This window comes from Perna viridis, chromosome 2, assembly GCF_037379345.1.
Source record: "Perna viridis isolate PV_CMFRI_1.1 ecotype Kerala chromosome 2, ASM3737934v1, whole genome shotgun sequence".
Lineage (NCBI taxonomy): Eukaryota > Metazoa > Mollusca > Bivalvia > Mytilida > Mytilidae > Perna > Perna viridis.
The window spans coordinates 48,734,821-48,748,578 of NC_142446.1; the positions used below are offsets into that span (position 1 = coordinate 48,734,821).

The 13,758-nt window shown below is 30.4% G+C and overlaps 2 protein-coding genes across 11 annotated transcripts in view; one reads left to right on the forward strand and one right to left on the reverse strand.

Moving 5' to 3' along the window:
• LOC148625504 (FERM, ARHGEF and pleckstrin domain-containing protein 2-like) overlaps window positions 1-5,775 on the forward strand; it is an 86,054-nt gene extending 80,279 nt beyond the window's left edge. For all 10 annotated transcript variants that reach the window (XM_088569115.1, XM_088569119.1, XM_088569121.1 and 7 more), the window contains one exon: window positions 8-5,775. In XM_088569115.1, the coding sequence (XP_088425241.1) occupies window positions 8-92 (85 nt within the window). In that variant the 3' untranslated portion in view covers window positions 93-5,775. The remainder of the gene's footprint in view (window positions 1-7) is intronic.
• A 254-nt stretch (window positions 5,776-6,029) lies between these two features.
• Window positions 6,030-11,990, reverse strand: LOC148625507 (transmembrane protein 254-like). The gene is made up of 4 exons (XM_088569127.1): window positions 11,795-11,990; window positions 10,078-10,178; window positions 8,828-8,887; window positions 6,030-7,599 (listed from the first exon to the last, which is right to left on the reverse strand). The coding sequence occupies exons 1-4, from the start codon at window positions 11,867-11,869 to the stop codon at window positions 7,491-7,493; spliced, it is 345 nt and encodes a 114-aa protein (XP_088425253.1). The 5' UTR covers window positions 11,870-11,990; the 3' UTR covers window positions 6,030-7,490.
• Between the last annotated feature and the right edge of the window lie 1,768 nt (window positions 11,991-13,758).

Here is a 13,758-nt window from a genome sequence, read left to right on the forward strand (position 1 = left end):
GAATCAGATGGATGGAAGTTATCAACAGTGCAACTAACAGTGCTAGGAGAATTAGACTTTTTAGTAGATTGGATAGTCAGCAGGCATCGTAGTGGTTGCTCAAGTCATTGTAATACAAAACTTTCAGATGGTTGTTTCACTAACATAAACGGAATTCTCTCTTCCTATGCAGACTTCTTCAAGTATACAGACATATTCAGAAAAAAAAATTGTGTGCTAAAATTTCAATGCTATAATGTGAAAGATGAAATTTTTAGTTTGAAATACAGTGAAACCAGTCTATACTGAATCCATTTTGAACTGTAGAATTTGTTTGGTGAATTCGTGTGATCAGCTTACACAGGTTGAAAGTACTTTAAAACAGATTTTAAAATGTGTCTATTTTCGAGAGGTTTTTGGATTGTTCATGGTACAGTTAAGACCAGTTTGTTTCACTGCATTTGAGTTATTGTACTTGTAAGTTGCATTTGCAGATATTGTAGTTGTCTTGGGACTTGATGGCATTTGTTATTTTTAGAGTAAGTAACGTTCATGTGTAAAAACAACAAGAAAATTTAAATGATACAAAATCCTGTTGTACTAGTTAGCTAAGATGTTGTTTCTCTATTGTTAGAAAGTTATCCATGGTAGAACAATCAAATGACTTTAAAAAAAAAACCACGATTATATATTGAAATGTACATCATTATTTTGTCACTTCACATCAGACCACTGCTATACAAATCTGTAAATCACCTGTTTTTCTTGTCTCCATGTTTGATTGGTACAATGACGCAGAACAGGAATGTCTAATAATAACTTTGTACGAGGACATGTAATGGGTGCTAAGTTAATGAAGGGTTACTCTTGAATTTAGGAACATTGAGCGTTACTGCTGTCATATACATTTTCTTTAGCAAAAACGCTGAGACGAAATCTATCAAATTTGAGTTCCATTAATATACGGTTGTAGGCTTTTTCAAGAGAACATATTTGCATGCATAGTTTTTTGTGGATTTAGAAATTATCAGTATTTCTTATTGTTAAAAATCAATTTTGTGAGTACTATATGTCATGTTTATTTGACCAATATGAAAATATCAATATATTTGCAGTAACTGTCCTACCAAGTCAACAAGTTTTGGGTTTAATTGAACTTGTATTTTAAAAAAATAGTAATATCTAAGTTGAAAAGTATGTCACTTGGGCCATTGTCTTTTGGTTTTTTTTAATCAATTACCTGAACTTGGTGACAAGAAATGATCTGTTTTACAGATTTATATACATTGATTGGCTACATAAGTGCAAGTGCCTTAGATTATCAAAACAATTAGTATTATTTATTGTTTTCACCATTTTAAAGTTTGTTGAATGGCTTACATTGCTTAGTATCATGTTTTTTGCTGCAGCATGGTTGTTTTTTACCCTCTTCAGTTTTCGAATTATATTGTTTTTTCGTGAAGAACTTCACCCACAGAGCTGCTAATAATCAAATTTATTACAGGTATTTGTGATACATGTATAGTATTCACAGGTGTCAGTCATTTCAAATGGTACATGTGTAGGACAACAATTCCTATTATTTCAAAAATGAAGCCTCCTTCAACTGAATGATTCATGATTAAAACTATTTTGTTCTTTAGAAGTCAAAAGGTCACTTGAAGACAATTCCTCGTCTATTGGGAGATAGATGTAATGACTTAATTTGGATATTACTTATTCTGCAAATCTTATGGTTAACTTTTTGCCATTGTTTTACTCTTTTTAAAATTGACATTGAGTATTTAAATGCGTCTATTTACATCTTGTGTTCACAATAGTTAATATTTTGGGAAAATTTGAACAGCCATTATTTTCCAGAGTTATCCATAGTAATTTCATTCTGTTATAATATCATTAAGTAATCCTTGGTTGATCAGAACCTTTGTTACCTTCAATTTAATGATTTTAGTCTTTTTATTTGGCAGAGGTGTTTACTTGTATGTATTTTCTACGAATTTTGACTGTAAATTACACTCTATGGTTCATGAATATCTCAATAGTACCTATTTTAAAATTTCACTATGTTTGAGATTTTACAAATCATTTCCATAGAGAATTTTGAGTAGTACAGACTGGTTATCAAGTAGTATAAACAGGTCTGAAATTTAGGCATGCACAAAGAGTCAAGGATAAAAAATTTACAATTTTATCTTTTTCAGCATTTGCAATAAAGGGAGGATACCTGATAATTTTTTTCTGTAACTTTGTATTTATTTTTCTATGGTATGTCTCTATGTTTTTGTTTGTTACTTTAAGAAATACATATTGGTAATTAATATCTATATAGAGTAATGAATTGCAATTAGGATAAACAAATTAATTTTCTGAAGGAATTTTTATCACCATTTTTGTTCCATTGGGTTTGCAATAATCTTGCATTCAATGGGTAACTTTTGAAAAAGACTTTTTTTCTTCAAATATTTTAGATCTTAATTTCTTAATTATTTTATTTGGAAGACATTTTTATAGCTTTTCCTGTAAAATAGAATATAAGTTGTTAATTTCATTTACAAGTGTATCGATGGAAGTCATTATTTTTTATACATACAATTTGATCGTTGTTGATTTTCAAGAACTGCATTTATTTTAGCACACCTTATACATAAATAATTCCAATTTCACATTTTATGCTTTAGCAAGATTTTATGTTTATTTTATACACAGTTATCATGTCCACATATTTTATTAGAGGATGATTTTTATATGTAAATTGGATTCATTTTATGCGAGATTTTGTCTATTTGGAGTATGTTTACACTTTATAGTGGAATAACTCACATTTATAGAATGTTGTTTAGCAGCATGGTTTAGTTATGTCAATAGTATTGATTTATAATAAAACAAAGGTACATAAATAGCAGATGTTTTAAGTAGTAGAAGTCAATCAGTTTCTTAAAAGTTAATGTATTTTTTAATTGGGCCTATTGGAACATTTCTTAGTCAATTGCCTTGGATATTTTAACCCTACAATAAGTTCTGCACTACCAATAGCAATGCATGTTGTAAGTAGTAACAGTTTTACATTGTCTATCTTCAGTAGACATTTCTATTTAACAACTAATATACACGTCAGGTATGCTAACACAATGAACCAGAGTAACACAACAAACATGAAGCTGTTTTGGAAGACAACTAATGCAGCTCTATAGAGTCAGTGTTATTCTAGTTCCGGTGGACTTGGGACATATCAAACTCCACAGTTTGTTGTATCTAGATAAACATTAACCCTATAAGGACATTTGTTATGATTCTCAGGTTCTTTGTGTTAGGATACCCATGTTAGCCGAGAGATTGGTGATGTAGTATAGGTAACATATCAGTCATTATAAAATATAAACATACTTAAAGCTTAAATACCTCAGTAATCACGATAAAACAATGAAATACCCATTACATTATGTACATACGATTATTAGTGGCATAATTACTTGATAAGCAATAAAAAATTTCTCTCTGAGGAAAATTAAGTTATATTTCAGTGGTGTAAATTTTTATTGTGTTATTAAACCACTTTTCATGTTGAGTATTGCAAATTGAAAATTATTTAGTCTTGCTATAGTATCTCTTTTCAAATTACTCTAAAGCATTTATTAAGGTGCACTTGATTTAGAATTTGGAATTTCAGTAATAAAAAAAATACCATCATGTTGGCATATCACCCCCTTGGTGGGTTGGATTAAGACCATGCCACTTTATTTTGGTTTGGAACTGTACCATAGTTTTGATCTTTTAACATGTATGAATATCTATAAATACTTTTTGTATTATAGAATTGTAGAATTAAAGATAAAAACAGTACTTGACTGCTGTTTTCTAGGAGTGCTGCACATGTGCATTATATTTGCATAATTTTAACATAAGAGTGGACAAGAGATTGAGTCTGTAAAATTTAATTTCTATCTACTACTAGAGGAAAATTAATCTATTTTTACATCCAACTACTGATCCTTTTTTTATAATTCTTTAAAGTTATATCATACTTTATATTTCTATATTTATGTATTATATTTAACTCATATGTCCCAATTAGAAGATTTTGAAGAAAAGAGGTGAAATTTTCCTTTACCCACTCCTTGAGTTTAGAGAATGTTTTTTTTTTTTTTTATTTCTCATATATATTTTAATAATTGTAAATGGTTGAAAAAACGTAATTGGTTGTTCTTTATCTGATTTTTAAGAACATGTATTTTTCTTTTGCTCAATGAATAAATATAAATGTACTGTATGCTATTTATGACTTTAATATAATTTTAATTAGATAGGCATTATTCAAAGTTTAACAGAAGATTGAAATGGTAAGAATTTTATTTGATGTGAGAAACCAGTCTAGAATGTATATTCGTGTACCAAAATGTTAACTGTATATAAAGGATAATTTATAGAAGTGTTTACTATGCTGGATTAACCGGTAATGTGTTAAAACATTTTGAAGACATACTACGTTGAAACGATTTCAAATAGTTGTTAGCTGATATTATGTTGTAATACATGTACCAAATGCATTTCGGGTGATGTGTCTCAGCTAAAATGTATTCAAAACACTTAGTCTGAATTTCCTCTGATTCTTACAATGTAAACCTCCTCTTTTATTTGGATATTGTAACAATAGGTTAGAGAATCCAACCAACATATTTATATAAAATATCAAAGTAATAAAAGAGAGGATTGCAAGGTCAGAGGAAATTAAGACTGTCAATACACATTACCAAATTATAGTCAGCTGAATAGAAGTGTTTTCGAAATATTTCTAAAAGACAGTTTCAATTTGTGTTAAAATATGGTATGATTCCAACATTATATTTTCTTGATATTTCCAGTGTCACGGTTTCTTTGAATAGCATAACTCAATAGGGATAATTTTATGTCTACTTCAGATGTACATGTGTTTTGTGTAACTCCTTCCTTTCACCTTTTTTTGGCTTTAAAAGTGGTTATAAGGTTTATTTTAATGCCAAAGAGACATTTAAATAAAAAAATTTCACAGCAATTTTAACAAGTGAAAAATTTTGATATCCAAGTGTGATTTATAAATGATTAGAACAGAAATAAGGTTTTTTCCTCATTAAGGATAACATTTAGCCCCATAACTGAGAAAATGTTTGCTGGTTCAATTAAAATAATTTTGAATAGATTGCTACACAATTCAATAATTCAATTTTAGAGAAAATTTTGAGTGTATTTGAATTTTTTTTTACAAGTATAGCCTGAATTTATCTATATTCTGTGACCTAGATAAAACACTGCTATATCACTTCCTAGGAGCAGTACCTACAGACAGACATAGCTGGTTTTGGCTATATTCTGTGACCTAGATAAAACACTGCTATGTCACTTCCTAGGAGCAGTACAGATAGGCATGGGTTTGGTTCACCATATTAACTGTGTTAATGGCTTGAATGACATTCTATGTTTTAATTATCACTGAAATTAAAATTAATTATGATTGAAATTTATTTCATTTTGTGTTCAAACAATAAAGGTGGATATTCACTGTCCTATTTTATCTAATGCTGTGTCTTATATCTTCTATGAAATTGTGATGGTACCTTCATTATGAAATATGAACTACATTTCAGAATTAATACTTCAGACTGAATTTTTTTTCCACTGTAACTATTGATTATTAACTCTACAGAGAAACACTGTCAGAATATTGGTAGTAGATAGAAGATTTATTTTTTGGTGCTTACTAATGTATATAGAGATCATACCATTGTACATTGTCATTAATAAAAATACATTGTCAGATTGGTATATACCTTTCTTTGTTAATTTGTTATATACAGACAACAACTGGAAATCAGAAGTTAACAAAATTTGAAGTAATTATTCAAATGGTTACAGTAAAAACATGATTAAAAAAAAACAAAAATCCACAATACAGGGAAAGAATTCATTCCTGTATACAAGGCACTGGGAAAAGTAGCTCTACATTTTTGTTAAACCTGTGGGGTTGTATACAGCTGCACTCGGCAAAGCATTATGTTGTCTATTGGGGAAAAAGATAATTGACCTTTTTGGAAGTATTTTATTTTATATCATCTTGCATAATAAGTGCATTTTAAGGAATATTTAAGGAAAAATGTGTAGGGGGTTGGACATCATCTTTTAAAAATTGTATGGATGGGGATATTTCTAGGCATACATAGTAATACTTAGTTATAAACATTTAATTTTAATTTGATGGGTGGTGGGGTATTACATAAATGTGCTGTCCAACCCACCCATACACTTTTTTCCTGGAATACTCCTTTACAAATAAAGCGAAGAAGTTATAATATTTTTTTTCTCAATGAAATGTAAGGCACATTAATATAATATTACAAATTACAAATATATGCAAAAGCCACATTAAAATCATTAAATAAAATACTGAATTACTTAATATCTAATTCATTCATTATCTTTAAAAAAACAACTATAACAGTAAATGAATACCCACAATAATGCAGTCAGTTGGGGATGGAATTGACCAGTAAAACTAAAGTAGGGATAGCTTATTATGACCAGTATGATCGGAAACCAAAAAGACTGACCAAAATTGACTGACAAATTTCTGGAGCTTTGAAACTGGAGCATAATAAAAACAAAATTGTAGAATCTCACACAGAAACAGTTGAGCACAACTGACTTAAACACATGAATTTTTCTATAAATTTGATAAAAGAGTTATAAATGAATGAATAAAACAATAAAAAAGTGCAGTATTGTAATATTGACTTCAAAAATGACTGTTGAATGCACTGCTTATATTATCAATGTTTTCCAGCAATAACTTTGGTATACAAAATAATGACAAGTACTGAAGGCAACAGTTACTCACAGGGTAAAACCAATTATGATAAAACTTAACTATGAAATTAAAGTCATGCCCAAAATATATCTGAAAAGGAACTTCCGGAAAACTCCAATTTTGTCTGATAAACAGAAAGTTATTTGGGGATTGTATTGAGTGTCTCATACACACTGCAACTTCACTGTTTACCAAACACCATGATTGATTGATTGTTGGGGTTTAACGTACCATGAAATAATATTTAGAGTGGCAGTGGTATCTATCCTATGGACATATTTACCCGGATTGTCTTCACATATTTATTAAACATTATAATATGTCCTTTTTCATGTATCTGATTAAAATGAATAAATACATGTATTATTTAAGGAATGACTTATATTTTTCAATCAATGAAGAAATAATCTGAAACATGTGGTACACACTTAATAACCTGCAAAAGTGTGCACCACGGGAATTGAGGTTATTTCAAACAGCAGTCATTCCTTATTATAAAATTCAACAAGTAAACCATTAAAAAGATTGATGACGACAGTAATATACAAAATTTGGTCTATGAGATGATGGACAAATTTTTTTATCCAATCAGAAAGTCAAATTATTTTCAAAGTCATATATAAAAATATAGTCGTGTAGTCCATTTAACTGTATCAATACTAAACTCTGCATAGTTTTAACCAGATTTTGGTTTATAAGCCTTCAGTTGAAGAAAGGAAGAAAATCCAAATATTAATGTCTGGATGGTCCACTTAATAGTTGAACTGGTACTCAGATTCCTTTCTCTGCAAAAACAGAAAATGAAAACAAGAAGTATATACTGCACAGTATTTCACAGGTAATAATTTTCATGATTTGTGCCAAAATCAGCTACCCAAATTTAGTTTTTCACCTTTAAATATTTGAAAATGGTCAATTCAGTGTACATTCTAAACATTTCTGTTCATACTGTGATACATGCAGGGAAAATCTTCAAAATAAGTTCAAGATTCCACAAAAATAGATCCTTACTGTACTAACTTTCTGAGCAAGAACAGTTGGTACTTCAATGATGTAAATGCTATACTTTCCCTTAAAACTTAAGATTTCAACATTCAGTATAAGTATATGAAACACTTTTAGTTTTCAATAATTTAACCTCCAATCATTGTCTCAGGACCACATCCGGACATTATTTGCCATTTTTGGTATAATAAAAGGGGGTGCCAACCCCCTGCACACCCTCTTGATCTACCACTGTTGTCTCTACATACATTGTACAAATACAAAGTTTGGAATACAGCTGTGCTGCATTTGCAGTATTTGTGTACATTTTTGCATGTATTTTTAATGCCACACCCATAAGCAGAAGTTATCTATATTTAAAACAATTTTATTGTTTGTTTTCATTGCAGGATAAAAACAATATAAGGGTATTGTTGAAAAAAAAACCTGCATGTGTACCTGGGGTTGGACATGGAAAATGCAAAGCCTCAAAATTTGCCCAGTCCTTATAACTGGCTGTTTTTTTTTTTTTACAATATCCGAATATTTTGCATATATCTGTAGTAGTAAAATAATATATATGAGTAGTAAACAGTTGTTTTGATAAATCTATGAAACTTTTTTTTGATAGTTTCATTTTGAATTTTAGTCATTACTATACAGTAGTTACTACCTGTCAAAAACAACCATGATTTCCATTTGGAAGGCTTATAGAAGGTCATTTATTATTGCCCAAAAATGTATGTTTAAATTACTGTAATTTTTTTTATTTTTTAAGGTACTTTTTGGCAATTATCGGTTTTCAGATATTTTCTAGTTCACATTATTGAAAGTTACCATATGCTAAATGTTGAATTTGTATTTTATTTTTGTGAAAAAAATACACCATGAAAATAAGTAAAATTACCATATTTTACAAGCTGTTTTCATTTTCGTCTGGCTGTTTTTAGGTTTTAAGTAAAGTGAAGACAAGGTAGAATATTTTCATGTACTGTATATTTAACTTCATAATAATCTAATGATATTTACCTGGCAAGATGAACTGTATAAATAGCTTCTCCAATATGTATCAATACTGTAGCAACAAATCTATATATAATAATAATTAAAATTCAGGAATCAAGAGATTTATGTGGCCAAGGAAAACAATACATATGTACTAAATACACCTGTTTAATTCCAAGACAATTTCTATGTAAAAGGACTTACTGTATATAATATTTTTAATGAGCTAATATAAAAATTTACTGGCAAGGATCATTTTTAAAAGTTTTTGATCATATATAACCATGAAAAAAATGTTAATCTCATTATATTCTATGCCTGTAAAATAAATCAAAATTATTGTCAGTAATCTGTTCACTAAAACACAGTAAAAAAAAATTCTGGTTGGATTATTTCCCTTTACATACTTTCTTTGAAATCCACAACAGCTTTTCTAGAATGTTTCAGTTTCTGTTTGTTTGATCAATAAACTATTTGCAACATCTTACTGGTTGGATTGTTCTTCTTGAAAGTAAGAACTATAGGGAAAAAGTGGTTAAAATTTCAGCTTCAGAATGAAGCACTGCACACAACTGTGTAAAATTAGACATATGTTATGACCTCATAGTAAATCGAAGTAATGTGACATCATAACTATGGCTAATGTTACGCTTCAGATTTTTTGTGAAATCGACCACAGGTCTATACTAAAGGCCCTGAAAACCTGTCTACTAAGTTGTGTTGACAGTGTTCTCCCTTAGATCCTCATAACCCCTGAATTTAAATATAGCACCTTATCTCTAAAAATTACAGCATAACATATGGGAGGTTCTTTTCAGATAGCATCCTGGTGGAAAATATAGCATCAGAGCAATGTAATGCTACATGTATATGGCCCTGCAGGGATTACTATTTTGCCAATTAATTACTACACCATTTGGATCACAACATCAAAATTCAATTCAACCTTCCTTTGTTAATAAAAAAAAAAAAAACGTGTTATAGCATGCTACATGTAATACTCTTTTTCTTAAAAAATCAAATGTCTAAAACAATCAATTACATGTATTTTATGGTTCTAATTCAGAAGTTCAAATATGCATTTGAGATCAGAAGGTCTATGACCTTTTAAAATCTGTATGAAAGGTCCACTTGAGGAAAAACAGGTCCTCAATACACTCAATCCTGAACTCCAGTACCTAGTTAAATGAAATTTAAAAAGTTCTGGGTCAGAAATTAAGGACCCTGGACCTCACACCCACAGTAATTTGAATCCCAGATTGCATACAACTTACAGTCCAAATATTCCATTGGGATATGTAGTACCAAGGTAAGTACCCAGCCTTCCAAATGGTCCAAGAATTGTTGGAATAGTTCTGGGACTAAACGCAGAGGCCTAAAATATATTAATATCACTATAAATGTACAACTGAGCATAAATATTTACTAGAAATCATATTTAAATCAAAATGGAAAATCAATAGACAGCAATAAAAAGCAATGCAGTACCATATATTTAAGATAGCCATTGACAGTAAAATAAATTCAAAAACAAAATACTTTATAACTTCATAATTTTACAATTAGTGAGCAACTAAAAAAATGACTGAAATTTCATTAAACAAACAGCCAATTTTCTCAAATTTCTGGGTTGAAAATAGGGTAATTTTGCTACAAGTTTTTGTAAAAACATTGGATGGATTTTGATGAGTGATGTACCAAATTAAATATATACATGTAAAATTGGAGAATGCCAACATAATTTTTTATTTGTTTGAAATAAGAGAAAAGTAAATAATTTCCAGTTCAAAATTAGGTCTTTTAAGACAAATGACCAAAAGATTAATAAAGTTTGATTTGTCCTTGAGTGTTTGTGAAAACAGTTGCATCTATTAAAATGAAATTAACATCAAATGTCATGGTAATGACTTTTTTTAATAAAAGTGCTTTGAATAACAATGAAATGATGATTAAAATTGTACCCATGTCAGGAAAAAGAAATATCAAAATTTTCAATTTCAAAAACTCTTCTCCAGTAAGCTGTTTATCATTGTGTCTTTCTGCTTGTTTACTACAGATTAAAAGATTAAGAAACCTCTTGATGATTGGAGGTTTTTATGGTCTTGACTATCCTTACGGATCTTGCACGACCGCCCCTTATGGGGATTCTGTTAGTAATGCTGGTTAGTAGTAGAAGGTAGCAGAGCCCAGCCTTCAGGATTCCTGACCGAAGAACTCAGTCAGAATATGTCCAACTAGAGGCTGGGCTGCTGTGTTGACGCTCTGGCCTACTCCCAGACCCCACGTGGATCCGATAGCGTTTCCCCACTCTAACTGTTTGGGAGTACGTCAATGTGTACAGTGAAGAAACCTCTTTAAAAGGATGTAAATTTTATAGCATAATAATTACTTTGAAGTACTTGATCAACAGTTAGAAGTTGACCAATTTCAATAATTTTCCCTAAGACAATTACTGATAACTAATTAGTAATTATTGATTTTTAAAGTTAAATTTTGACATTTTTATCATATATTTAGTATTTTGAGGACACACCCTTCCTCATTATTTTCATCATTATAATCAATTTGTGTATTTTGCTTAATTTCTCTTTCCCCTACAGGACCCAGTATGCATAAGTCAAATAGAAACCATGTTGGCTATAGGTTTATCCAGTATAAAGACCAGGGAGGCACAGTTATTTTTGTACATTATATAGACTTTGTAAGGAGTGGCTATGAAGTCCCTGACTAACAGTTTTTTTTGTATAACATTTGATATATAATAAATTAGACATTAAATACAAAGTATACTTCTTTTCGTACAGGTCGATTCTCTCCTCAAATTTTGTAGGACACTTTAAACGGTTGATTTCAAGCATTTTTTCTCATGTTATCTGTTTGTTATTGAACTGAAATTCATTTAATCAACGCAAATAGCTTTATACTTTGAGCTTTTCATAAATGTACATTTTTCTACTAACTAAAAGAAAGTAGCATTAATAAAAAACATACGGTAAGCAAATACAGCCCAAAACCTATGGTTACAACCCAGAAGGGGTTTGGAAACCTAAAAAAGTTGTCACTCATTTTGCCTTCAGTCTTCGTGAAGACGGATCCAGGTAATGGATTTATTCGATTTCCTTCGTAGAGATGTCTAACATTTTTAAGTCATGTGATCGTCACGTTACATGAAGAGACTAACTTTCGGTATACAATACCGGGCGCGTAACTATTTTTTCGTATGTGACTAAAACATGAAAAATACAAAAATGCCAATCATATAAATATATAATCAACAAATTAATTGGTAGTCTGTTTGTAAAACACAAGGTAATAAATTAAAAAAAAATGTATAAGACGTTGATCAGGTATCCCAGGGGCCCCTAAAATAGGGATTTTTTGGGCATGAAATTTTGATTTTTTTCACAATTTTCGAAACTGCTTCGTTCGGCATTTTATTCTGCCAACACTTACCTGAAATTCTAGATCCGCCCATATTTGTTAGTAGCATATTTCGAGATTAAGTACTATGTAGTTTTCGAATCTTCTATTTAAGTCAATCTATGTATTTCAACGTAGACCCGTAACCCTTGATTTCAGTCCATTTTGAAAGACAACGTAGGTACTTTCTTAAATTCTAGTGTATTCATGAACAATTTGCAGATATAGATGTGCAGGGATTATACTACGGAACCAGTCTTGATAGGACTTTTTTTTATATAAAAAGTTCGTTTTAGTTGAGTTTTATCTTCGTATTGACACAATGTCGACTGAACTATACAAAATATTGCTTATCTATGTTTAGATCGTCAAAAAGGCAATGTTAGTATTAATATTTTTTAAGCTCCAAATTCTTTTATTATTTTTGTACATGGCACAATGCTCTAAGATTTCATCTTAGACGTAGGGAGCCTCTTGTTTGATTTGAAACTTCGGGTTGATCCAAGATTTCAACTTAGGGGCGGTGTGAATAAAACAAGGTTTCATGCAAAAATGGTAGAGAATGGTCAAAACCTAAAGAAGTGTATGTAAAGAAAATTACTACGAATGCTTACATGTAATAAAAGAATTCGAAATCAACGAAAATTCGGGTAATCATTTATACGGACTCAGTACGTCCAACAAGAATAAAATCCTATCTTACTACAAGTCATGCATGGGATCGTTGAATATTCCTTCGAGTGAGTAGACTGAGGACTTACCTTGTCTGTATTGGATTCAGAGACTACTTAAGAATCGGTACAAAGTTACATAGTATGATCATCTACTAGTTCAACAAAAGAGTTGTCTGTATGATGTGAACGCTTTTTAAGCAAATTATAGGCATTCCAATGGGCACTAATTGTGTTTTCTCATAGCCGATCTTTTTCTCTGTCATATATGAACCGGAGCCTCCGAATAATGTTAAAGAAGCTAGATCCTTTGATTTCACATTTCGATATACTAGTATTGACAAAATGTTCTCTCCATTAATAATCCTAAATCTGGAGAGTGGATTCCGTTTCGTTCATTTATCCACCAGAACTAGAATTAGAGCCACTACTGACAGAGCTTACTCTGCGTCATTTTAGACCTTTACATCAAATTCGATAAGAGGTGTAGTTATCTCAGTACAAAATATATGACAGTTAAAAGAGACAATTATAAATTTCCCTTTCATGAATAGTAATATACCTGCTTCCCAGCACATGGTGTTTATATTTCAGTTGTAAAGGTATGTCAGAGCATGTAGCCACTATTCCGACTTTTTAATGTGGCAGGGTTAAAAATAAGTCTCACACACTGCTCGAAAGTTTTATTTCCGATATCCAGATCTTATCGAGGAGTATTCTTCGGATCTTTATTCGAAGGCTGATAGTTTCACTTTTTTGCCATTTCCTGCTGGTTTCCATTTATGATCACTTGCGGACAGTAGATTATAAATATTCTTGTCAGACAATTGTGATGGAAAGTGTCTAATACTTTTCTTCTTCCAT